This window comes from Talpa occidentalis, unplaced genomic scaffold, assembly GCF_014898055.3.
Source record: "Talpa occidentalis isolate TD23 unplaced genomic scaffold, MPIMG_talOcc4v2.1 talOcc4.6, whole genome shotgun sequence".
Taxonomy (NCBI): domain Eukaryota; kingdom Metazoa; phylum Chordata; class Mammalia; order Eulipotyphla; family Talpidae; genus Talpa; species Talpa occidentalis.
In genome coordinates, this window is record NW_023604972.1 from 40459637 (window position 1) to 40484847 (window position 25211).

The 25211-nt window shown below is 33.1% G+C and overlaps 2 protein-coding genes across 6 annotated transcripts in view; one reads left to right on the forward strand and one right to left on the reverse strand.

Moving 5' to 3' along the window:
- Window positions 1-25211, reverse strand: part of CSN2 (casein beta) — a 308148-nt gene that overhangs the window by 182596 nt on the left and 100341 nt on the right. The window contains exon 1 of one of the 5 annotated variants that reach the window (XM_054687863.1): window positions 21019-21141. The exons of the other annotated variants lie outside the window; for them this stretch is intronic. The gene's annotated coding sequence lies outside the window, so the exon portion shown is untranslated. Of the gene's footprint in view, window positions 1-21018; window positions 21142-25211 lie in introns of those variants that run through there. 5 annotated transcript variants of the gene reach the window in all.
- Window positions 2568-9135, forward strand: MUC7 (mucin 7, secreted). The gene is made up of 4 exons (XM_037529301.2): window positions 2568-2711; window positions 5072-5172; window positions 6505-6540; window positions 8539-9135. Exons 2-4 carry the CDS (start codon window positions 5119-5121, stop codon window positions 9133-9135), a joined length of 687 nt encoding a protein of 228 aa, XP_037385198.1. The 5' UTR covers window positions 2568-2711; window positions 5072-5118.

Consider the following 25211-nt stretch of genomic DNA (forward strand, 5'->3'; position numbering starts at 1 on the left):
ATATTACTAGTAAACATAAAAAAATTCATTGCAGTATTCATAAACAGTAAAATTATTAGATAGATTTTATATATTTGACCATCATTTTTAATATTCACATTTATATACATTATTTTTGTTCATTTATTGTTTCATATCTCCAAAAAGACTTATTGTAAAAAAGGGAAAGTAAGGACGCTTGCCAGAAAGAGCTGCCAACAAGAACAATTTTAAATATCCATTATTGGCAATGAAAATATTCCCTACCTTTCTGGGTAGCAATTTGGCAATATATGTAACAAGCATTAAAAATTCAAAGTTTTTAGCCCAGCAAATTTACACCAAAGAACTTTCTCAAGAATCAAAGCCTAAAATAGCTAAGTTATTTAGCTCTTATTACAGATTTTGCTGTGTTTGCACGTAGACTAACATTTGCTTTCCATGGTAACCATATGAAGAACATATTGTATCCATTTTACAGACAAAGAAACTGAATCAGAAAATCTATGTGATATCTCAAGTCTCACAATCAATATGTAGCAAAAGATTCAAACCAGGCAGTATTCCTCCTCCAGGGCTCATGTTCTCTTAAACACTATGCTGTACTGCCTCTCACAAATATAAATATAAGGGTGCTGTCAAAGCCATTCAAGAAAGTGATTTTATATGTTTATAAAGGAGAAACATTAAAGCAACCTAAAATTCTGTGACATAGAATTGGTTACATTTCTTTATATATCCACATGAAATAATAGTATGCACCTTTTAGAACTGTATATAAGAATTTTAATCACATAGGGAAAAGTTCACACTAAACTCCTAAACAAATGTACATGGTGGTATGTCTATCAAAGAGATACACATAACTATCTTAACAGTGATTATTCAGAAACCTGCAGGCAATTTTGATTAATTTTCTGCACTTTAAAAAAATTTTTAACTGCAGTAATATTGGTATTACCACTACAAAGCTTTAAATACATATTTCAATACTTATCAATACTTATCAGTATATTCCATTTACACTGTTAACCAGAATAACAAAATAAGCATAAGCTTAACTAAAGAGACCCCTTGACATAACAATTTTATGATGAAATCTGAGAGCACGAGTATCATTCCCTACCCAAGTTGGTTTCCTCTCTCATAGAAACAAGTATCTTGTGAGTAGACATCTTCACATTTTCTCTCATTTTATACAATTTTGGATTAAATAGAATTTTCAACAACGTCAGAAAAGAAAAGGATGTCTGTATATGTTTATTTGGTGAAAAAGCATTATCACCTAAATTTATGCCAGGAAATCTACAAATTGATAAGAGACATGAAATGCCTCAGTCTGTCTATAGCTTACTCACTATATTAATCAAAAATTCTCTTAATTAAAAATACTTTGGTGCAGAAGAACAAAAAGCTGTGGAAATAAATCTGAGTTAAAATGCTGATTCTTGAATCTATATGCAGGTTACTTATTTTCTCAAATCAGTTTTTCCAAGTACAGAATTATTATCTATGTAAATGCACACAGATCTACATTTACATATTGACTTAATTTGCTCCCATTGTAATGTTATCCTTAAAAATAAGAGAATATTAATAAACTGAAAAAACAATAACCAAGCAAACATCGTCTAGTGCCCTCAAATTCACCTTTAGAATAAAAAGGTTGGAGGTTGTCGTCTGATCTGTCATTCATCACCGGATGAATTGTTAACAGCTAACTTGAAAGAAAAGCATCACAAATCTGATTACCCACCAGTAGACCTTCCATGTGTAAGTATATAGTGTTTTTCTATCTTTCTGATGATGAAAGACATTTTCCTGGAAAGTAAAAGTTACTGACATCAAAGCATATGTTAACACATTACAATGTTCATATTTTATATTGTTCAATAACTAATGTGTTTCTTCTGGGTAAGGTAATTACAGCAGCACATATTATCTTCTGTTACAATTTAAAGAATCACTGTTAGTGTAGAGTAAAAGCATATTAAGGGGTTTCAAATATTTTGTTATCTTTTTCTTATTTTTATGTCTAGAAAATACAAGAAAAGAATGCAATGTTTGCAGTTGCCCTCCAACTACTAATGTTTAAGTGGAACAAATTTTAAATTTACCTAAAAATTAACTATCAGAAGTGAAGAAATTTACTTAAAAAGCTAACAACACAAAAGAAGGAACCATCACAAAGTATTTTTGTTTCTCCCAGGCCCAGAGTCTACAACATTAGTTTATAGTACCTAGGCAAATAATAGTCTGATTATGATGCTGAATAAATGTCTTTTTGGAAAAAAAAAATATATATATAGTAAATATCAGAGCATTTAAATTATGAAAATGTTGATTAAACCTAGGGCTTATGGCAAGTTTCAATAATTATTGCTTTGTTGTAAAATGTCAAGTTATTTAAGAAAACATCTGAAATAAAGGAGTTAACTGAAAGTATTATCTTTAAATAACAAAGAATAAGCATTTACTAATTTTGATGCACAAATAATTAGCCTTGATGTTTTTGAGAAAAATGAAAAGGACAAATGTCAACCTTTAAAGATTATAACACTTTTTTTTTTTTTTTTTGCTTTAGGGCGTAGTTTGGACTAATCCAGAAGCAAATGCTAAATAATAATATTTGTTTAGCAATGTGAGCAAAATAGAAAAATAAAGGAGAGAAGAAAAATCCTTTATAAGCAGGAGTCACCTGGACTCTGAGTTTCCAGACTTCAGGAACTGAGGTAAGATTGACATTGCTAAATGAGCAGAAAGAGGATCATTTTTTATGATTTGAAATTTCAAAAGCTTAAAACAATTTTCTTTAGACTCTGATTATATCTGGTTTCTAATATAATTCAGTGTATTTGTAATTAAAAATTACAATGTAATTAAAAATCTAATTAGATCTCAAACTCCACTGTCCAGAGTGTGTATAGACAATGCATTTGAAAGAAAAAGATCATAATTTTGAAAATGTTCCACCCACTTTTATTAGAAAAATATTAATATTTCAGTAAACATGATTAAAAAAATTTAAGTTTGTCCTGTAGAATCCCAAACTGCTTTTAATGGACTATTTCAGATGTGAATTCGTATTTTAGCTTTGTACCTACAAAAAATGTTTTCTTGTGACAGAAATATCCATTCTACTAAATCATTCAGGAAATAAATGGGCCTGATTTCAATTAATTGAATGTTTCCATTTTATTTCTTATTACAATGGAAAAGACATACATATATAATTACATCTTATATTTAACTTGATTGTTACTGCTTCACATGAAGATTTTAATAACTTGGTTTTCTATTTTCATTCTGAGAACTCTGGGATGTAACAATGTCATTAAATATATTAATCACTTCATTTAAAAATTAGGAAAATGAGCCTCAGATAATTTAGATAATGTGACCAAAATTTGACAAATGAAGTTCAACTCTTTTGACTATGAGTCCAGTGATCTTTCCCTTAAAAGCACAGGAAATATCTTATTGAATAAAGTCTTTGCTAAAAGATAATCTCCATTGATTATGTCGTATCATTTTTTTAATGCTGTAACTTAAAGATTAGAAAAGCAATCATGCTTAAAGCTGAGATTTTGTAAGTATAAATAATTAGCCACTATTCCTCTACTTCACTACTTTTCATCCTTGGGGAAACAATAAGCTAAGTAAATGGTGACCAAAAAAAAAAGTGATTCATTACTGACATATGAATGTAAAATTATGACACCAGGATAATTTTATAGTAGTGTTCAAATAACTCTAATTAGAATGATGGGATTGGGGACTTTTTGATTTTTCATTTCACTTGGATAAGAGAATCTAGTAATAATGAATATATCAAAAGAAAATTAAAAGTCTAGCAGAAAATGTGAATTTTTTAAGAAACTCAAAGATAATTAATAGTGATACCATGATTAAATACTTCATATTGGAGCCTCCCTGGTGGTGCAGGGGTTAAAGTCTCAGCACTATTACACTGTCCCTAGCCACTGCAGCCTGAGTTTGATCCCCAGCCAGGGAGCTGACCCACATAACCCAGTAGACCTCTCCTGCCTGGCCCGCTGCTCCCCTCAGCAGTGTATCTTCAGTCCATCGACCTGTTCTGCTCCCCACTCTGTCTCTGGTGAATCCTCTTACCCGCCTGGCCCGCACCTCTGGCCTGCACCCCAGTTCTTGTATACAAAAATAAATCTTTTTAAAAAATTAAATAAAATTTCATACTATAATGAAATTGTAAGTTAACACTGTATTTAATTATAAGTTAACATCTTAAATTATAAGTTTATATCTTAAGTTTGTATCTTTTTTATTTTTTTTTTGGTGGGACCCTTGCCGGCGGCTGGGGAACGAACCGGCACTGCAGAGGCTGTGGGCAGCCTCGCAGCAACCACTGCGCCACCAGGGGAGGCCCTTAAGTTTATATATTAAATTACAAATTAACATTTAAAATTTTCTGTCTAGGGTTTCTCTCTCTATTAAAATCAGAACCAAAAGATCATTCTGAAGGCAATTTCTTCATTTCTTTTATGTGTTTTAATTGTAAAATTAATAAAGCTCCATGACATTTTTGATAATAGAAAATTCATATCAGAATTAAACTATCATTCCAAAATTATTTTGATTTTTGCTTACATATCCCTGTCCTTATCTATTTGGATAATATGGTATTGGAACTTTTCCCTTATGATTTCTAAAAATTAAGATTTTATCAAGTTAAAGGTATGAATATTTTCATATTGGTTTCACATTTTACAAAAATGTAATTATCTCAATAGAACCAATGGTTGGGTACAAGGAAATCACCTCATCACAATTTTTATATTTTTATTTTACCTTAAGTAACTATTTAGTAAATGTAAACTAACTGTTCAACGGATATGACACTTCTTAACAATCAAACAAGGACTAACTTTCATCTGTTGGAGTTCATTTTCTTAAACTTTGTTCATATCTATTGTACTAGATTTTTTAAATAAATTTGATAAGCTCTTATGGCACCATAGATTTAATTATGCCATAGATATGCCATAGCATGCATAAATGCTTTTCCTTTCGTTAAAAAATAATAAAAACAAAATTATTTCTTATTTTCCATTAGCAAAGAAGCATCTTCTGCTGCATATGTCCAGAAGACCCTAAGAGAAGATGAAGGCTCTCATTTTGATTGCTGTCATCTTTACTTTCATTGCTTCTATCTCGGTAAACACTTAATATATTACATAAATTTAGTTTCTTACCTAGATCCTAATCATAAAGTTTCCATTCAGTTCCTCATCTTATGTCACCAAAGCTTTATATTACATTAACCTTGCTTTAATTTTACTTTTGCATAGAACATTAATTTAACTTTTTCTGTGATCTTTTGTTGGCCTTCAGATGTAACAATATTTTTATTTCTTTTTCAATACAGTGCTACTCTGTAGAAATTCTATATGTGTAAGCAGGATGTTGTCCTGTAATAGTTTTAAATTGTTTATTCTGACTCTACCTCTCCAATGGCGTTCCTGGGTAACATGTAGTCGTTGGCAGTATTCTCTGAAAGAAAAATGTGTGAAGAAGGAAAACTGATTCAAAGAACCCTATAAAATAAATCTGCAGCTAAATACAAGATTTCACAAGAATCAAATAAGCTAAGAAATTCTAGACATGATATATAACTTTCAAGTGAAAGCACGTGCATGTTACAATCTAACATACTTAGATTTGTTTTCCTAATCCCTACAACAATATTATATTATCTCAGGGTTAAGGAGATAGTATTTAAGAGTTACTGCTACAAACATAATCCAGTGTCATTTAATTATCAACAAATGTTTTGTGTGCACTATTAAACATGAGAACTGCATTATTCCCTCTCTTCCCATACTAAATACACATTAAAATACAGCAAGGATTTCCCATGCAGTGTAAAAAATCCTACTCCAGAGCTCTCTGAACCATCCTTTTTTTTTCTTTTCTGCACAAAAAATAGCCCAGTTTTTCCTTATACCAAGTTCATAAAGATCTTAGTTTCATAACTAACCTTGCCTCCAGTTACTTCTCTCTTAAAATGCCTCCACCTCAATCTGCAAAGTGGGAGTAAGGCAGCTTAGTACAGAAAAAGCAAAGTTTACTAGGGGTCAATACCAAACACTACCTACATTTGCACATGAATGAATAATTATTATTATGATAAAATGAATAAAATCTGGTACCACCTGGAAACTAACAGGTTGGCAACATACATGAGAATGAGGATTAACAGGAACCCTTCTGCTGGAAGATCTCCAAAAGATGATAATCCTTATAGCATGAACTGTACACTATTTAGACTGCTACAGGGTTCTTCACATTTAATGTTGACATCAAACATTCTGAAATTGTGCTCCATTCTATTTACTTTCACCCAATTACATTTTACCTTCATAAATAATTATAATTAATGTTCTTAACATGCCATCTATATACATGCCACCTATATATATATATATATATATATATACACATACATCGATTTTTCTACATGTATTTATATTCTCCATTTCATTTTAGTCGGTCGGTGGACATAAGCAAACAAGTCACCAAAAAGTAAGTTTTATTTATATTTTTGTATTTTCTTTTAAAATTAAAAGTTCTTAGGAGTTGAAAATGTTCAAATATTTTCTTTTATTCCCAATCTAAGAAAATGTTGAGAACTAGGCCAATTATCAAATTACCAAAGTTTAGGAAACCAGTGGGAATTTTTCTGAACACCAAAACCTTGCCTCCAGTTACCTCTCTCTTAAAATGCCTCCATCTCAATCTGCAAAGAGGGAGTAAGGCAGCTTAGTACAGAAAAAGCAAAGTTTACCAGGAGTCAGTACCAAACACTATCTACATTTGATTATTTTTATATATTCATGGCTTTTTTTAATAAGGATCATTTCCTATGATCCCACAAAAAAAAACTAGTTTGTATTTCTCATAATCAACTTTTGTTCATGAATAGGAAACAAATATCAGATGGTTTTACTTACATACAGGGAAACAAAACAAAGAGTTAGTCAAAACCAAACCAATAACAAACCTAGGAATTCCAATTCCAAACCTAGGAATCTGTCTGTAGAACTGAGGATACCAGAGGGGAGAGGGAGGGTAGAAAGAAAAAGAGTTGGGGGAGTCCAATGAACTATGGTGGAGGATTATGGGTACCTTGGCGGTGGAAGTAGTGTGGTAAGAGACATCTGAAGAAGTGTGATCCTATACCTATGAATAATATATAATTCTGCAAGTTAATATTATTGCAATAAAAAATTAAAGGAAAAATTCTAAATCATTTGAAAAGACTTGTCAAAATTACAAATCCCTGTTTCACTCTGCCATTTCTAATTCTCACAACCCCCATACCATATCAGAATGAAGGTGGGCTGCACAGTAGAATGTGTAACCTGAAAATATTTGTCACATCATCCTATTGCTTCCCCTATTCACACTCTTCCCCTCACTAACTGAAACTCATCTGAAGATTGTGAGATACTTAAAAACAGAAAATGTTATCTTACTTTTAATGCTACAGAATGGACATTATACAGGTTTAGTAACAAATTATTTTGATATATAAGGAAAATCTATTCTAAATCATATCCTAAATCTATCTTGAAAGCTTAAGACAATTTTGACAACTTATTTCTCTATCTTAAAGTCAGATAAAAGACTATTTAGAATTTATTCACTTTGAAACTAGTGCTTCATGAATAAGCAGGAAGAGTGTCATATATAGGATCCTAAGGATTAACTTCTGCCAGTGAAAACAAAATAACAATGACCTCAATGGAAATCCTCAGGGGATGCTTTGTTAAAAGTCCTTATAACTAAATCAATTAAATCAAAGACCATGGCTTGCTGAAATGCGGCTTTCCCAGGGTAGATTTGTACTAGCCAAGCTAGATTTTAGTGTTTGTGACTGTACAAATTCGTCAGTTTCACAGATTCATGGAATGCTCTATCAGTCTGATTTTATTTGGGATCTATAAAAGAACATAAAGCTTCTGTAGTTTTATTTAATTCTCTTTATTTTCAGTAAAATGAATTATGTTCTTTACCAGGATGGAAATTAAAACAGCATGTTTCTAAAGGTTCACCAAGAAACACTAAAACAATACAAACAAAACACTACACAAACACACATTCATACACACATATTCATAGGTTACAATGGTGAAGTAAGCTTGAGAATTTTTGTAAATTCCTTGGATATTCTAAACACCCATTGTCATATTAACAACTCCAGTAAGTCCTGTAGTAAAAAATGTTTTATTTACCTAAATTTTTCCCCATATTTATTTGACCACCAGTATGTCCCTATCACGGAACATATTTTAGAAAATGTGGAAGAAAATCATTAGACTTTGGGAACAGCTGAACTCTACAGTTAAATTTCTTTTTCACCAAAAATCATAATTCTCAGCTTTCTACTTGATAAGCACATTAATCAAATTACTTGTTAAGTCACAAGTAATTTAAGAGATAATGTACACATTTAAAGTTTCAAGCTAGTTTCTGCATCTCATCTCTATAAAAATAATTCTTCCATATTCTCTCTCCTAGTCCAGTGAAAGTCTCCGTAAGCATTTTAAACCACTTATGCAAATTAGTCCTCGGCAGCCAAGAAAAAATTTTGCAAAACCTGAACGAGCTCCTAAAGGTTCACATGAGCACCATGGTGATAATGAAGCCCACAAAGCCAACCAACTGCCCAAGTCCCACCTCCCACGATTTCTTGAACTCAGACCTAAGCAGTGTCATGAGAATGTTGCAAAGCCTCATGGTCAAGTATCACCAGCCACCTCTAGTGTTCCAGTAGCTGAAAATAAAGTCAGTGTCACCACTCCTTCCACTGCCTCTGACAGCAAAATTACAGGAGTTGCTCCCAGCATCCTCCAAAACACTGCTCCTGCAGCTGCCCCTGATACTAGCACTGCCCAAGCCACTACACCTGCCACAGGCCCTGACACTAATCCTGCCCAGGCCACTGCCACTGCTGCTCCCTCCCAGTATACCACCGCTGCCCCCAACACGAGCACCCCCATTGCCCCTGCCCCAGTCACCACTGCTGCCCCCACCCCAGCCACCACCACTGCCCCCACCCCGGAAACTACCACTGCTGCTACTGCCCTGGACACCACTGCAGCCAGTCAACAATAAAAGTCTCAGAAAATTCTACAGAGTACAAATGTGACAAACCACAAAAAAAAGGTAAACGATTATTTTCTAACTTTTTTTAACTAAATGCATAACTTTGAGATGTGTCTAAATAAGACCAGGCGGGATTTTTTTTTTGGTTTGTTTTGTTTTTTGTTTTCTTTTGCTACATCAGAAAGAAGGATAAACAAATTGTTTCAAATTGTGCTATATGGATGAGAAACTTATTTCTCTTTTTCTTCAAAAAACAAAACTTGGCCTCCTTGAGAGGACAGGTCATATTCATGAACCCTCTGTTGACAGATTTCTACAAAAGAGTGGAACAATTAAAAGATTCACCAAATGTGTATATATTTTGACCTTCTGGTCCCAAAGATAAAACAAATATTATCTTTCTCAAATAATCACTTTAAATCAGGGCCTTAGTAAATAAAGTTTATACTTCAAAGTATATTAATTCCCATAAATATTCACTTGATACAACAAAATGTCCCCCACCCTCCCATGTTCCATCAATTCCAGTAAAGCAAAAAGGATGAAATATTTCAGCAAATATTACAATTCACCATAAGAATAGAAACAAAACCCACAGAAAGTCTCCTGACATAAACACTGAAACACACATCATCATACTGAGAAAAGAAGATTGAGAAACACAATATTTTATATTGTTCCTATTTCTGAACACAGATCCACCTCATAAATATAAGTGAGAACTATCCCAAATATAGAAGATAAAAATCACAATAATAAATCCAATTATAGAACACTTAAAATAGCTCCAATACTGCTAACGTACTAAATATTCCTTTTTTTACAAAGTCTCACTTAATATTCATAACAACCCTGTAAAAATGAGGAAACTGAAGCTTTGAAAACTTATGTGACTTTCCCGGTCAGTCTTCAAACTCACATTCACTTAATTCTAAAATATCATCTGTGAATGTCCTACACAGCATTCAGCTATTTGAAAATAATTGGAACATTGTTTAATTGATGACTTATGGTATTTTTGGTGTTTTTGTTTGCAGATCCTGAGAAACTGAATATTGATAAATTTGTGAGGACCTTCTCTCGCCATTTTAGTTTTAACAAAAATACAGGGATATGGGTTCTTATTGCTTCTCTTTAGTTTTGCTATACTGTAAAAATTTGCAAAAATAAATCGATGTATGCATTAAATCACATTTGTATTGGTCTCTTCTTTACTTCTCTGTAGAGTTATGGCAGTGTTACCAGCACTTTTATACTCTCAGATACTTCTATAATATACAAAGTAAGGAAATAAAAATATAAATGTTTCGCAGGAAAAAACAGTTTTTTGGAAGTCACCCCATATCACATGTTAAAATACTATAAAGTTTAGAAATTACTTTTCTTTATTATATAAAATACTAGTACATTTAAATACAAATAAACAAAGTTAGAAATAAGGCAATCACCTCTACATAACTATACAAAGAATCTGAAATAAATAGTGTATGCAATGGTAAAAACAATATTGACCAAACAAGGGAGGAAGACGATTTTCTGCCTTTAAGGAAATACCCTTCATGGGAATTTATTACAGGAGCCACAAAATCTTGGTAACAAAGGGGTGACTTTAATAGCTAAAAAAATACCTTATACTGAAGGATAGGAAGTAAAGGTTAAGTATGCACATGACTATGACAGCTATAAAAATATGATCATTAGAGACAGTATGGAATTTCACTGAGTTTTCTTAAAAAGGATTTGTGAAAGTGATGAAAAAGAAACAATTTCAACAAGCAGAAAAAAACGCATGGAATTAAGAAAACAAATAAAATCTACATTTATACCTCCAAATATTTAATAAGTGTATACCATATGGCAGGACCAAACATCTGAGAATATAAAGATGGGTAAAAGACACACCATGCCATCAAGTTGTACCTAGTCCCATAAAACAGAGTCAGTGGTGAATATAGGACATAACTATAAAAATGGATATAAAAAGGGAAATTAAAATCATATTATCAATGACCATGATTAGGATTTTGGATTAATTTTATGGAAAAAGGAAAATCAACAAAGGTTTTGCCACAGACTATTATGGAAAGTAAACCTTATAAATAATACACACTTGGTTTCTTATTTTGAAGTCACCCCATATCACATGTTAAAATACTACAAAGTTTAGAAATTACTTTTCTTTATTATATAAAATACTAGTACATTTAAATACAAATAAACAAAGTTAGAAATAAGGCAATCACCTCTACATAACTACACAAAGAATCTGAAATAGTGTACCAAACTCTTTTCTAAGAGTCTAATATATAACTATTTAATACTTGCCATAGTCTTGTAATTCCAGTTATATTCACACACCAGAGACAGAGAAACTGAAAAATAAAGTTAACTACCCAAATGCATGGAGCAAGTGAGAGAAGAAAAGGCATTCCAATTTGGCTAGTATAGCTTACACACTACACTGATAACTTTTCATAGCAAAGTTAACCTTCCAAAAATGCCCAGAATACCTAGTATTGTATAAACAATTTAGGAATCTATTGTCAAATAAGCTTTGTGTTCTGCTTATGTAAAGTTTTAGAAGGAAGTCTCATTCAATTAGGATTTTACAAACTTCACATTAATGTAACTTATATTATCTTTAACATTAACAATACTTTAGAGTATATTTCTTCTTGAAATATAAGTTCTCCTGTATATTTATTATTTATACTTTACATAGAAGGAAGAAGAGTTAAAGGAGAAAGTTTGGGGTGGAGGGGAAACAGAACTGACAGAGAAAAGCAGGAAGAGTAGGCATGATGAAGGTAGAATCATGAGGAAACAAAAAAAATAAACTTTTAGACAGATGAATTAAGGATTACCAGGATGGGGAAAGGGATGTGTTAGATAAATTAGAAAAATGGGGTCAAATGTATGGGGAAGGATAGAATTAGATTTTTAGAAATGAACTTAATGCAAAATATATACATACAAATATTTAAAGATGCACACCTGAAATGTACATAATTTTTTTTGCAATTTACTTCAATAAAAAATAAAAAAGAATTATTAATGCTATACAATAGGGAAGGCACCTTCAAATAAGTTGCTGCATGACAACCTAATTCTGCCAAAACTCATTACATCAGGAAAATATTTTCAATTTGTTACATAAGTCTCTGCACAAACAACAGTTTGACTCAACTGTCACATGAATTTCCTGTGACCAATGACATTAGTCTTCTTTAGATACTGCTTTAGGTAGTATTCATTCAAGATTTTTTAAGCCATGAATTAAAAATTAACTTGAGTGACTATTCTGTTCAACAGATACATGTTTCATTGTCTTGTATTGCTCTCATCCTTTGTTGCTCACAACCCACTCAGAAATTGTCTTTCAGTTTTGCCAGTGTTCATCCTAAGTCCTTCAGAGTCAATGATCCATTACAATGAAGATCACTCCTAGATTTAAAACACCTGACTGATAATGTGTTGGCATCAAAATGAGAAAGGAAAAATATTCATATTCTAACAAACTGATTTACGGTCAAAGAAGAAAGTGGTTTATTGAATTTTCCATGTTAATTTAGAAACAGAATCATCTTCACTGTTGAGGGATGTATTTGCTAAGTAGCTGATTAGAACCTAAGAGTAGCAAACCAGTGATAAAGTTTATTACACTTGTTTGTGTCATTAGAAATTTTGTAAAGGCAATGGAACTGCGACAAAGCAAATAAAGTACAGTACTTTTTTTTTTTTATAAGTTTTTTTTTTTTTAAAGAGGCATGTATTTTATTCATTTATTTATTTGTTTTGTTTTGTTTTGTTTATACAAGCACTGGGTACAGTCAGAAGCGCGGGAGGGTGAGAGAATTCACCAGAGCCAGAGCGGGGAGCAGAGCAGGCAGAAGGACCGAAGCACACTGCTGAGGGGAGCAGCGGGCGGCAGGAGAGGTCTGCGTGCCATGTGGGACCCTCTTCCGGTGGCCGGGGAGCAGCCAGGGATCGAACTGGCGCCGCAGAGGCCGCGGGCAGCTTTGCAACCCAGCGCTCAACCACTGCGCCACCGGGGAGGCCCAAGTACAGTACTTTAAAACTAAGATCAATTCTTTGTTCCTACACTACCTATGATTCCCAAGAGATTTTTAGAACAAGCATTTAATTATGCTGTAAATTCAGTGTCTAGCAATGTCTGATACCTAGTAGGCATTCCATAATGTTGAATAAGTGACTGAATGAACAAAGGAAAAACTAAACTCCATGACACCAGAGAAATAAATACCACATTTTTCAAATGAAAAAACTGTGTTACAATAAGATAAAATAATTTGCCCAGTATCACCCAAAAAATAAATGCTGGTATTTAGCTTTGAAGTAAAGTGATCTTACTGATAGTTGATTTATCTCTGTAACTTACCATAACATTAATGTTAGTTCAGTTTTTGAAGGTTATTTAGATTTGGGAAGCAACGTAAAATACTGATTAATGCAGGATTAAGCCTTGGAATGAGCAAATTAAGGCTCAAGTCTCACTCAGCTAATTAATATCCATGTGTTATAAAAAGGTTATAATAGGAGTCATGTTATAAAAAGGTTATAATAGGAATTATAAAAAGAAGTTAAGTTGTAAATAGGAATTATAAAAAGGTTATAATAGGAGTCATGGCATCCTGCCATGTGTTATATAGTAAAAACTTAACAAATAATAGTTGCTATTATTATCAGTATATAATAATTTGTAAAAACTATAGATGTGTGAAATCATCTAGCACAGGAAAATTTTGGCCCAAAACCTGCATTTATCAAAAATATAAAGGTGTGATTTTTCCAACAGAAATCCACTGCAAAGTAAAAGTATCTTTGTATAATTTCCTCATACTCAAGAAATTTTTTGCTGCCATACAAATTTACATGTCATCATAAAACTTAATTCAATTTTACAAGTTAAAAATGGCAAGCATCATCTATCTTTTTAAAAGAACTTATTCTTTCAGTTCTTCATTTGCCTCAGAAAACTTCCCACCATTATATCCATTTAAGAATCATTTAAAACCATGAATTAAAGATTAACTTGAGAGACTGTTTCTTAACAGACATGTGCTTTCCTTGATGTCTGTTACTCTAATTCTTTGTTGCCCACAATCCACTCGAAAATTCTTTCTACAGGGCCTCCCCGGTGGCGCAGCAGTTGAGAGCTGGGTTGCGAGGCTGCCCGCAGCCTCTGCAGCGCTGGTTTGATCCCCAGCTGCTGAGGAGGGTCCCACATGGCGCACAGACCTCTCCTGCTGCCCGCTGCTCCCCTCAGCAGTGTACTTCATCAGTCTGCCTGCTCTGCTCTCCCCTCTGGCTGTGGTGAATTCTCTCACCCTCCCGCGCTTCTGACTGTACCCAGTGCTTGTATAAATAAATAAAAATAATCTTTTAAAAAAAATTCTTTCTACATATCTTAAAATAATTACAGACACAGAGATTTAAACTGTGAGTGTAAAACTGCATGAATCTTCTGACTACTCTCTTTTCTACTATCACACTGTTCTTTCTTGCTATTTCTAAAACTTAGATAGAAGTATGAATCCAAGCACTGTATTTTTTCCATCTTCCAAAAACATTTACACACTGAAGCTAATGTTATGTAAGTCGAAGAAGCACAATCCAAACAGTCAAACAAAGTATGTTAGATACTTAGTACTTCACTGATCAGAACACCATGTGAGTGTTATTTAGCAACTTCTATCTAATAATGACTTCCAAATTAATACTAATTCTCCCCACTCCAATTTTCTCTAGATTATATTTGAGTTCAATTTTTAAATAGTTTTTTCTGTTTCCTCCCATCTTATAGAAAACTTTGGATTAAACAGCAAATATGGTGATAGTAACACATAGATGATTCACCGAAAGTATTTTTAGAAAGAGCAGCTTGTGCTTTTTTTTCTTCAAACTAAAGAACCAACTTTAAAGAGGCACACCACAAGCTCCAGACATATTTTTTTTTTTTTGAGACAAAGGACATTATGATTCATTGTACAATATATGTTTCTTTAGGAAACACCAAATAGTGAATGGATCAAAGCTCCTCAGAAATGAAAAAATAACATGCAGGAAGAATGCCAAATTGGCAACAACTTTCCTATCTTTGTTTAAAGAACATAAGCCCAGAAGTTATTTTATCTTCCAACATAGCCTTTCCCTACTGGCCACGAAAAGTCCACTGCAACATATATAAGAGCAGAGATTTCTTGTCTTTCTTATCTTCACCTCTCATCTTTCAAAAAGTTAACGGGGAGTCATTTTGACCAACAGCTTAATCAGGCCTAAGAAGAACCTTCACACAAAGGTAGGTTCGTGGAAATATGAACTAAAGAAAGTTTTTATTTGAATATTTTTCTCAGAATTCAAAAGACAGCATTCTCATGGGCTTTTTACAGAACATACATTTTCTGCAAAAGAATGATGTGCGCCTTAATAGAAAATTTGTTAAGCCACAAAACACATTAAATTTTGAAAAATTCTGTATGTCAGACTAAAGCATTCATATGGGGCACTAGGGATAATTAAGTCATTCAATTACACAATCAACATGTAACATTTTTTGAGCTTCATAATAACTAGAACTATCAGATCTACCTTAAGAAGGAGTTGCTCCAATGTACATTTTTATTATTAGTTTTGCTTTGTCTTTTAAAGCTTCTTATAAGAATGTGCCATTTTAGAAATGATACTTAAGGAAATAAACCTACAGTGTATAAAATGAATATGCACCATAATTGGAAATTCAGTGAAATTCTGTCCCTAGGACTTAGATTGTTCAGTCAACACACTCAACCTACAGTCAGAATTGACTGATAAGAAACCAATGTGCAAAAAAGCACAGGGAGTTGCTTTCCCCAAGCTCAAGCTATCATTTTATAATATATGATAATTGTATAATATTATATATTATACAATGAATCATAATGTACTGTCTCAAAAAAAATCTGGAGCTTGTGGTGTGCCTCTTTAAAGTTGCTTCTTTATTTTAAAGAAAAAAAGCACAAGCTGCTCTTTTAAAAATAATTTCACTGAACCATCTATTTATGTGTTATTATCACCATATTTGCCATTTTATCCCAAAGTTTACTATAATATGGGGGGAACAGAAATACACTTGAAATGTATTTTAAATTTTGAGCCAACTAAGAGTAAAATACCTGGACACCTCCCTTTTCTCTGTCCTGATCTTTGATATACCAAGTGCATATTTTTGTAATTTGAGACTGCTTACCAGAAACTTAAATACCTTGACAGAATGTTATTAAAACTAGACTATATATGTTACAATTTTCATTTAAACCATACCTAGCAATGTGATTCTTTTCCTTATTTTTGCATTGTCTAAATAAATTAAAAACAAAACATTCTAAAATATTCCTATCTCAAATACAAGCTTTCATAAATCTACAAAATAATGTAGCCACTATTTAAAAATACCAAGATGGTTCAGTCCAAATAAGTGTTATTTCAAAGTAGTAATACCTGAAAGCAAAGGCTTTACTCATAAAAACTTCTATCCTTTAAAACACTTTATGAACAATTTATTACCCAAAGTGTCAGTTTACAATTCAAAAGTAAAAACTCACTCTGCCATTTTATAGTTAAATTTAAGCCTACCTATTAATTCACATTAATACTAACTGTTAAATAACATTACTAAAATTGCTTAAAATGCTACAGTACTTTTCCCGCACTCCATCATATACCAAGAGTTGGAACACTTTCTAAATAGTACTTTAAAAAAAAAAATAGGAGTACTGATCTGCCTTTGTGCTTACTTTTAGGTGTCACCATAAGGATGAAACCACTGTACTTGATCCTGGGCCTTTTGGCTCTTGTAGCATGCTTCTTGGTAAGTATCAGTAATCATGTCCACAATTCTTCCACAACTGCTACTTCAGTTTGTTGGGGTTTTTTTCACATTAATAATGCCATTCTATGTTATATATTAATAGCTATCAACCATGGATGCAACAATATTTTAGTGCTTTAATTTATAAAATCACATATGCATCATGGCTACCATACTGAAAAGTTCAGATCTTTATCAGACTGTATTATAAAAGGAAGTCCCTATACATGACAAATTTCACAAAATGGGTAAATAAATTTATTGCAGTATCTTGATCTGGTAAAAGCAAAGACACTATTTGAATATCCTTTCACATATTATTTAATTTCATTGGGATTCTGTTTCTTTGTCCATAAAATAGGATTGTTAAAACAATTTTTCCTCAACATAGGGTTTATGGATCATGCACACCAGAGTAACCTGACTCACTTATTTAAAATAGAGCATTCCATTATTCAGCTATTAAAAAAGCTCTTTTTGCAACCACCAGGTGAACTTGAAGTGATTATGCTAACAAAATACATTAGTGAAAGACAATTAACAAATGGCTCCTCTCATAAGAGGAATATAAATAACCAGAGCAAATAAACAAACACAACGAAAATAACTCTTAGACTGTGAAAATTATGGTGGTTACCAAAAAAGAAGTGGAAAGGAGGAAGGAAAGGGTATAGGAAATCAATTTGATAGTAGGAATGGCACTAGAACTTAGGTGGTAGGTATGGGGAGACACATACACATACTGAGTTGTGAAGGAAGGTATAATCCTGAAATTTAAATAATTTGGCAAATCAACAAACTTTATTTTAAAACTAATTAAAATATAGTATTCCAGTTCTCATCCCAACATAAGTGTCTGAGAGTCAGATCTTGGAATATATATTTTTGTCAAGGATCAAGGAGAATATTAGATAATGTTTGAGAAATACATAAAAATTTATAGTTAACACCTACCTGTGTAAAGGAATGGGTTAATCATCATAGAAGCTACAAATTATCAAAGTTGGAAGGAATTTTAAAAAGCTGTGTTTGTGTGCTTTTAAGTAGTGAAATGATTAATTTCAGAGTAGGGATAGATTTATTCCAGGGTTAGAGTAATTTTTCCCAAAGAACTATAAAATATATTAATTGGAAATTTTTTTTCCAAATTATGTTTGAGCGCAAGGGTTTTTTTTTACATCCTGTATTTAGTTTGGGGGTTAGGAAATAGATTTTTTTTAATATTTTTCCATTAGACTTTTACAAATTAGGCAACATAAAATTCTATCATTGTGTATATAAAATAACATTTATTTCATCTACTCTCATAAAGTTGAATAAAAGCATACCATTCAGTAGATCACTTGAGCAATGTGACCTTGGTCATATTACTAAATGCATTATAGATGTGACATAATGTTTTTTACAAACTAATAAAATATATTGACATATTTAAATTTCAATCTCATATTATATCTTACTATACTGATCTTAAAGCTGATCTCCAATATTTTCCTGTCCTCAGAATATGAGGGAGGAAACACTTTATTACCGTAAAAGATTAGGTTTTGATTATCTAAACAATAATTTTTTTGCAAAATACATTTAAGAGTTCCAATAACATAAGCAGTTTAGCATAATCAATTTAAGTAGAAGCAAGCCTTTCCCCAACTTCATTATATAAGATTATGACTACTAACAATTACAGAATGTTAGAAATGCAAAGGGTAGACTATCCTTTGCATATGGACATGGTAAGTAGTAATATTCAGCCTGTCATCTTTTGAGTGTTCATACTATTAAAATTTTCCAAATGCTTTATAGACATTATCTCATTTAACCCCCAAAACAACTATTATTACTATCCCAATAAAATATGAATAAATTTAAATTCAAAGTCTCCATGTCTTAGCTGCATTTTCCTTAAATCAAGTAATACATGAGATTAGCTCCAATTATAACCTATTGGGAGGGTAGTTTTTCTTTCTAGCATAATAATTTCATCACTTTTACCAAGTTTATCATCTTTGTCCAGTTGTGGAAAAGGTGCTAATCACTGTGATTGGATTTTTCTTTACCATGAAGTTTTTCATTAGATAGAACTTTTATATCAGTATCAGAATACCCTTAGGACATAAAGACAGTTTCGATTAATTCAATTTTCTAACAATAAAATGAAATGATTTTTTTTCAGGTAACATTAATTTGCAATGTTGTATATGATTTAGAGTTATAGGATGTTCCCCTTCAGGTGTTGTTACCACACCTGAAGTGGGTTGTTACCATACCCACCACCAAGGCACCCATAGTCCATTGTTCTCACCATAGTCCTCACCATAGTCCATTGTTCTCCCTCCCCATTTACTTTTCCCCTCCCCTTGCCCTTCTGTAGCCTCAGTTCTACTGTCAGATTTCTAGGGATTGTTAATTAGTTTGGTTTTCTCTGACCCTTTATTTTGTTTTTCTATATTCCACATATTAATGACACCATCCAGTATTTGTCTTTCTCCTTGACTTTTTTTTCTTTCCCATTATGCATTCCAGTTCCATCCACACTACACAAATAGCAGGAGTTTGCCTGTCTTTATAGCTGAGCAGTATTCCCCTGTATACACACACATGTATGTGACATCTTTCTAATCCACTCATCTCTTTTGGGGCACTTAGGTTGCTTCCATAGATGGCTATTGTAAATAGTGCTGCAATGAACACAGGAGTATATAAATCCTTTTGAATTACTGTTTTGTATTCTTTTGAGTAGGTACCTAGGAATGAAATTGCTTGGATCTATGATATATTTTTAACACTTTGAGAAATCTCCACACTGTTTTCCATAGGGAGCTGGTCCCGTCTAGTAACCTCAATTGTGCAATCTTATTTCTAGGTGTTTTGTTTTTTTTTTTTTTTTTTTTCAGTATCTCTGTTTTTTTTTTTCCTCTATTTTATCAGCTTAGAAAAGTGTAGGTTCCTAGCGAATAGGACAGAGCAATACAAGAGTTGAAGGGTTGCGGGGGAGTGATGAAGGATCATAAATCAGTGAATATAGTGCTTTTGACATCTACCACCACTGTTCCAGAACCTGGAATTAGGAATCAAGGAAACAGATGTTTTGGGATAATTCTGAGGTGTAGAGTTAGCAAGAGCAAAGTACCATTGAACAAACAGATAAGGACCTAAGGATAAGGAGGACTGTATTTGTGAGTTCTATTTAATCACTCAGTAGAAAAGGACTTTGCTTTCTTACCCCAAAGCATTTATGCTATTTTCCCTCCATTTGGCATGCCCTCTTCCAATTTTGTATTATTAAACCTTTCAAAGTCTGCTTCCTCACTGAGTTATTCCTTAATCTTTCTCTACCCAAAACTAATTGACTCCCTATTATGTGTCTTTCCTAAACTACTTTTCAACTATATTTCCAGCAATTACAACCCTTCTACTAGGTGTTACTATAACAAACAGTAGCACATAACATTCACTGAATACTATACCTGAGCACTTTACAGATAAACACCATCACAAATCAAGACCTCTACAAGATGGGTACTTTTATGAAGATCATTTGCCAGAAGAGGAAAGAGTCTCACAAAGGATTACACATTCACACAATCTTGAAGTGGCAGAGGCAGAATTCAAACCCCAGCATGAAACACTAGAGATTATCATTCTGCCTCCTTCTGGGTCAGTTTTATACTTCCTTATATAACAACTACTTGGTCCATAAACTCGAAAAAGGCATGTCTGTATCCCCACAGCTCCTAGGTGCTCAATATCACGTTTTACAATTTCTTAGTGTTCAAAGCCTGGAACAATCCTGACCTGATTCCAATGATAGACTCTACTATGAGTAAAGGGTATGACATTACCAAGAATCTTTTCTTTCCTTCAATAATATCCTAGCTTTCATTTAGACACTATGAATCAAGAGGACAAAAGAGAACAATTTTCCTTTTCTCTGACATAGATTTTCAGATGTTTCAGAACACAAGAAATAATTTTCTACTACTGTAAAACATTTTATCAAAAATTAGTAGCTTTTTATTTCTTACCTCACAGTTTCTTTGATTGGAACTTTGACTTTGCTTAGCTGGTTTACCGCTCAAGAGTCTCACCAGTGTGAAATGATGTTGTCAGGACGATGCTCCTTTCTAGAGCTCAAGGTCCTCTTTCAAGTTTCCCTGGTCAATTGCAAAATTAATTCCCTTATTTATAGGACTGAGGTCCTTACTTTCTGGATATGAGTCAAGGATCACTCCCAGCAACTACAGTCCACCCACAATTTACTCCTATACTGTCCTCTCCACAGCATAGAATTTTGCTTCAAAGTCAATAGAAGAGTATTTGCTGCAGCTTCAAATCTCTCTGACTTCGACATCTCTGTCCTATAGAACCTGTTCTGTTAAAGAGCTTACCAGTTAGGGTAGGTTAGCATATGCCAGCAGAGAGCAGGAATATTAGGGGCCATCTTAAAATTCTGCCTACCATAAACAGTATACTTTCTTATGCTTGACTTTGAAATATCTCATTTCAAACTGTTTACTTTTTTTTTCCACAGCCTGGTGAGAGTCATCAAGGTCACAAGAGACCATATCCACCTAGACAACTGCCTCCTCCACCACCATATTATCCTTACAGTCCGGGGAGATTTCCAGCACCTCCTCCCCCTTTTGGCTCAAGGATACTTCCACCATATCTCCCTTATGTCCCAGGTTATCCATATCTAACTTTTAAACCAGGACCTTATCCACCTGTATTTCCAATGTACCCTGGATATCCTCCAGTTTATCCCTTTCCGACCCCTGCACCACAAATAAATGCAGATTCAACAGGATCTGCAATAACCACAAAAATCCCCGATACTCCCAAAGTAAACCCTACCAACCCTGCACCTACTGCTTCTAATAATCAGAAAACAACTGCTCCTTCTGCCGGCAAGAATTCAAGTACAAAGGACTTTATTGACAAAATCTTGTCCCTTCTTAGACAAAAGCACTGAGCTTTAGGAGAAATAATCTTAGGAGGGGGGGAGGAATGTGAAAAAAATCAACACAAATATTATACCAACAAAGTGAAAGTAAAGAGTTGAGCAAAAATATAAAATCTCAAGTGTTATCATTAGAACCACCAGTTTGTACCCCCTCATGCCACCCAAATGAAGATTAGTGCTGTCAGAAATCTGAACTTGTACCATGAGACCACAAAAGTATTTAAGAAAAAGTGCAATGAAATGCCTCGACTTGCAGCTTAGGGTGATGAGGGTAGAAGAGTAGGCAACAGAATGCCCTCTCGAGTACTGCAGCCCATCATACAATTACAAAACACAAAACAACATGTTAATAAACATAAAAATGAAATAATCTTAGCTCTGCCCACAGCATGGCCTTTGAAAAAATTCTTGATCATAACTTAAAAATAGCCTTTAATATGATCTGTTCAATTCCAAAGCAGAAATGCCTTTCTAGCAAATCTAAATATCTAACTGAGATATGAGGCACAGGTCTTAGCATTTGACATGAAAAAAACAAAAACAAAAACATTTTCCATGCTAAGAGAGAGATAATTTTAAACATCAATATGGGAGGCTAATAGATAAGATTTCGAAGTTTCCATTGCTTCCAGCTGTTAGTTAAGGTTTTAAATCAAAAGTATTATGATTAAGTCAGAAATGGCCTCATAATCAAGAAACTATCTTTCATACATTTTTGAAAGTTGAAGTATAAAACTGCATTTTTCCTTCAGCATACTTAACTACTCACAATGTCACCAACAAATATGAACCAAAACTTACAAGCTCCTTGTAATGCTACTCTTACTTTCATTTAATAATTCACTTTTTGCACTTGTACATAGCTTTCTTTTTTGTAACATTTTTTAAGTGGGATAGCACCATTTTAAAATACTGTACATAATTCAGGGGTACAGGTTCACTCATCTTTAGATGTATGTTACTATTCTATGCCCATGATTCCTCCTCTTATGAGTCACATCACTTCCATTTCCACACCTAAAAGACAAACTAGTATCTAGAACACATTCCTACTTTCTCAGAAAGCTTTAGACCCTGCTTCATTTTCTTCCTCCCTGTTTTCCTCAGTCACATCCTACACCAGATCAGCCTCCTTGTTTTCATCCCAGTTAATTCCTATTGTCACAGTTTCTCACCACATCATCTTCCATGACTCAACAACATCAGTTAAGCCAATCATAAGACCAATTCCTTAGATATAGACATCCCATAAATTCCTTAATTTTAAATCAAAGACTCTTCTCTGACCAAATTTTCTGTGTTTCAAAATAGCATTAAATATCCTCTTCATTCCCACAAAGCTCTTTAAATCCTATTGATTTCTCAATATGTGATTACTATTTGGCATTTACTTGTTTCCATTTCCTATCTGGACCCAATATTGAAAAAGTTATATAGCTATATATGATGGTAGATATTGTAGTTAATAATAAATTGGCTACAACATTACATAATAGCTACAAAGTATTGTAAAGTGATGATATTCTTGAAGTTGACCATGTAAAATATAGATAACAAAAGAAGATACGACAGATTATATATAAAATCATGTAGGTTAGATATATATATATATATATATATAAATTAACTGTTTTACAATATATGTCATAGCATTTTCCTCCCTTCAAATAAAGATCAGAAGCCGAAATAACTTGGCTAAAAACATGCATCTGATTAATGCAGAGCCAGGTTTCCAATTCAAGCAGATCCAACTCTGACATACATATTCATCACACAGTGCTTACATTTTCTAATATCCCCATTTTCATTTTTATATTATAAGCAATTCGTACTGCTTTTTTTCTGTTCAATGAACATTACTAAGGGACATCACAAATCTACCATGCCTGGAAAAGGTAGACATTCCTCCCATTTGCTACAATAACTCCATTTCATCTACTCTGTTCAACACTATGATTAATCTAAGGGGAAAAGTATAGATCATTTATCTTTATAAACATGCAAATTAAAATCTCAACTATTTTTATTTTTTATGATTGGATACACACATATTATTTTTCCTAATTTATTAATATTTTACATCATTGTTCATTTTTTATACAATGTTTGCTTTCTCCTCTCAGGTGCAGTCCCTGCAAAATTCCCACCACCAATTCACCCATGCCCCATCACCATAGTCCCTGTGCTCCCCCCTCCTCTATTTTGATTCCTCTCCCTTCCCCTCCCCTGCAGAATGGCTTTGATTTATAGTTGACTGTGAATTTTCTCTTTTAAATTTATTATTTTCCTGATCCCTTATTTGGTTCCACTATATTCCTCCTACAAGTGAACCATGTGATATTTTTCTTTTTCCTTCTGACTTATGTCACTGACCATAATCCCTTCCAGCTCCATCCACATTGCTGTGAATGGCATGAGTTTTATCTTTTCTGATTTCTGAATAGTATTCCATTGTGTATAGATACCACATCTTCTTGAGCCAGTCATCTATTTTTGGGCATTTGGGTTGCTTCCATATCTTACCTATTGTAAATAGTGCTGCAATAAACATAGGGTTACAGGTACCCTTTTGAATTAATGTTTTTGTGTTCTTTGGGTAGATTCCTAGGAGTGGAATTGCTGGGTCATATGGTACCTCCATTTTAAGTAGATGAGGAATCTCCACACAGCTTTCCATAGCTGTTGGACCAGTTGGCATTCCCACCAGCAATGTAGGAGAATTCCTTTTTCTCCACATCCTCACCAACATTTGTTGTTTCTTGTTTTTTTTTTTTTTAATATGTGCCATCCTCACTGCTCTAAGGTGGTATCTCACTGTGGTTTTGATTTGCATTTCCCTGATCATAACTGATGTTGAACATTTTTTCATGTACCTGTTGGCCATTTAATTTCCTCTTTAGAGAAGTACCTTTGTTTCCTCCCATTTTTTGACTGGGTTGTTTACTTCACTTTTGTTGAGTCATTGTAGATCTTTGTGATCAGTCCCTTGTCATCAACTATTTTTAAAAGAAAATTATACCTTGAACTAAAATGAAATGACAACATAAAGAAAACACCATGTATAGAATCATTTCATTTATCCTAGCTGTGTACATAGGACCTTGTTGAATCTACTCATAAGGATGAAATCATCTCACCTTGTTTCCTGTCAGATAATCTTTATTTCATTCACTGACAGTACTACTGTTGTCATTTTTGCTTCATAATAGTAGTCTTGTCAGAATGTCTCTCTACATGAGTTATGTTCAACTTGTG

Bases quoted from the DNA above. Each gene is read 5' to 3' on its own strand.
- MUC7 (XM_037529301.2), top strand. From the start codon at position 5,119: ATGAAGGCTCTCATTTTGATTGCTGTCATCTTTACTTTCATTGCTTCT. The intron at 5,173-6,504 runs GTAAACACTTAA...ATTTCATTTTAG, and splicing joins CTTTCATTGCTTCTATCTCG to TCGGTCGGTGGACATAAGCA. The intron at 6,541-8,538 runs GTAAGTTTTATT...TCTCTCTCCTAG, and splicing joins AGCAAACAAGTCACCAAAAA to TCCAGTGAAAGTCTCCGTAA.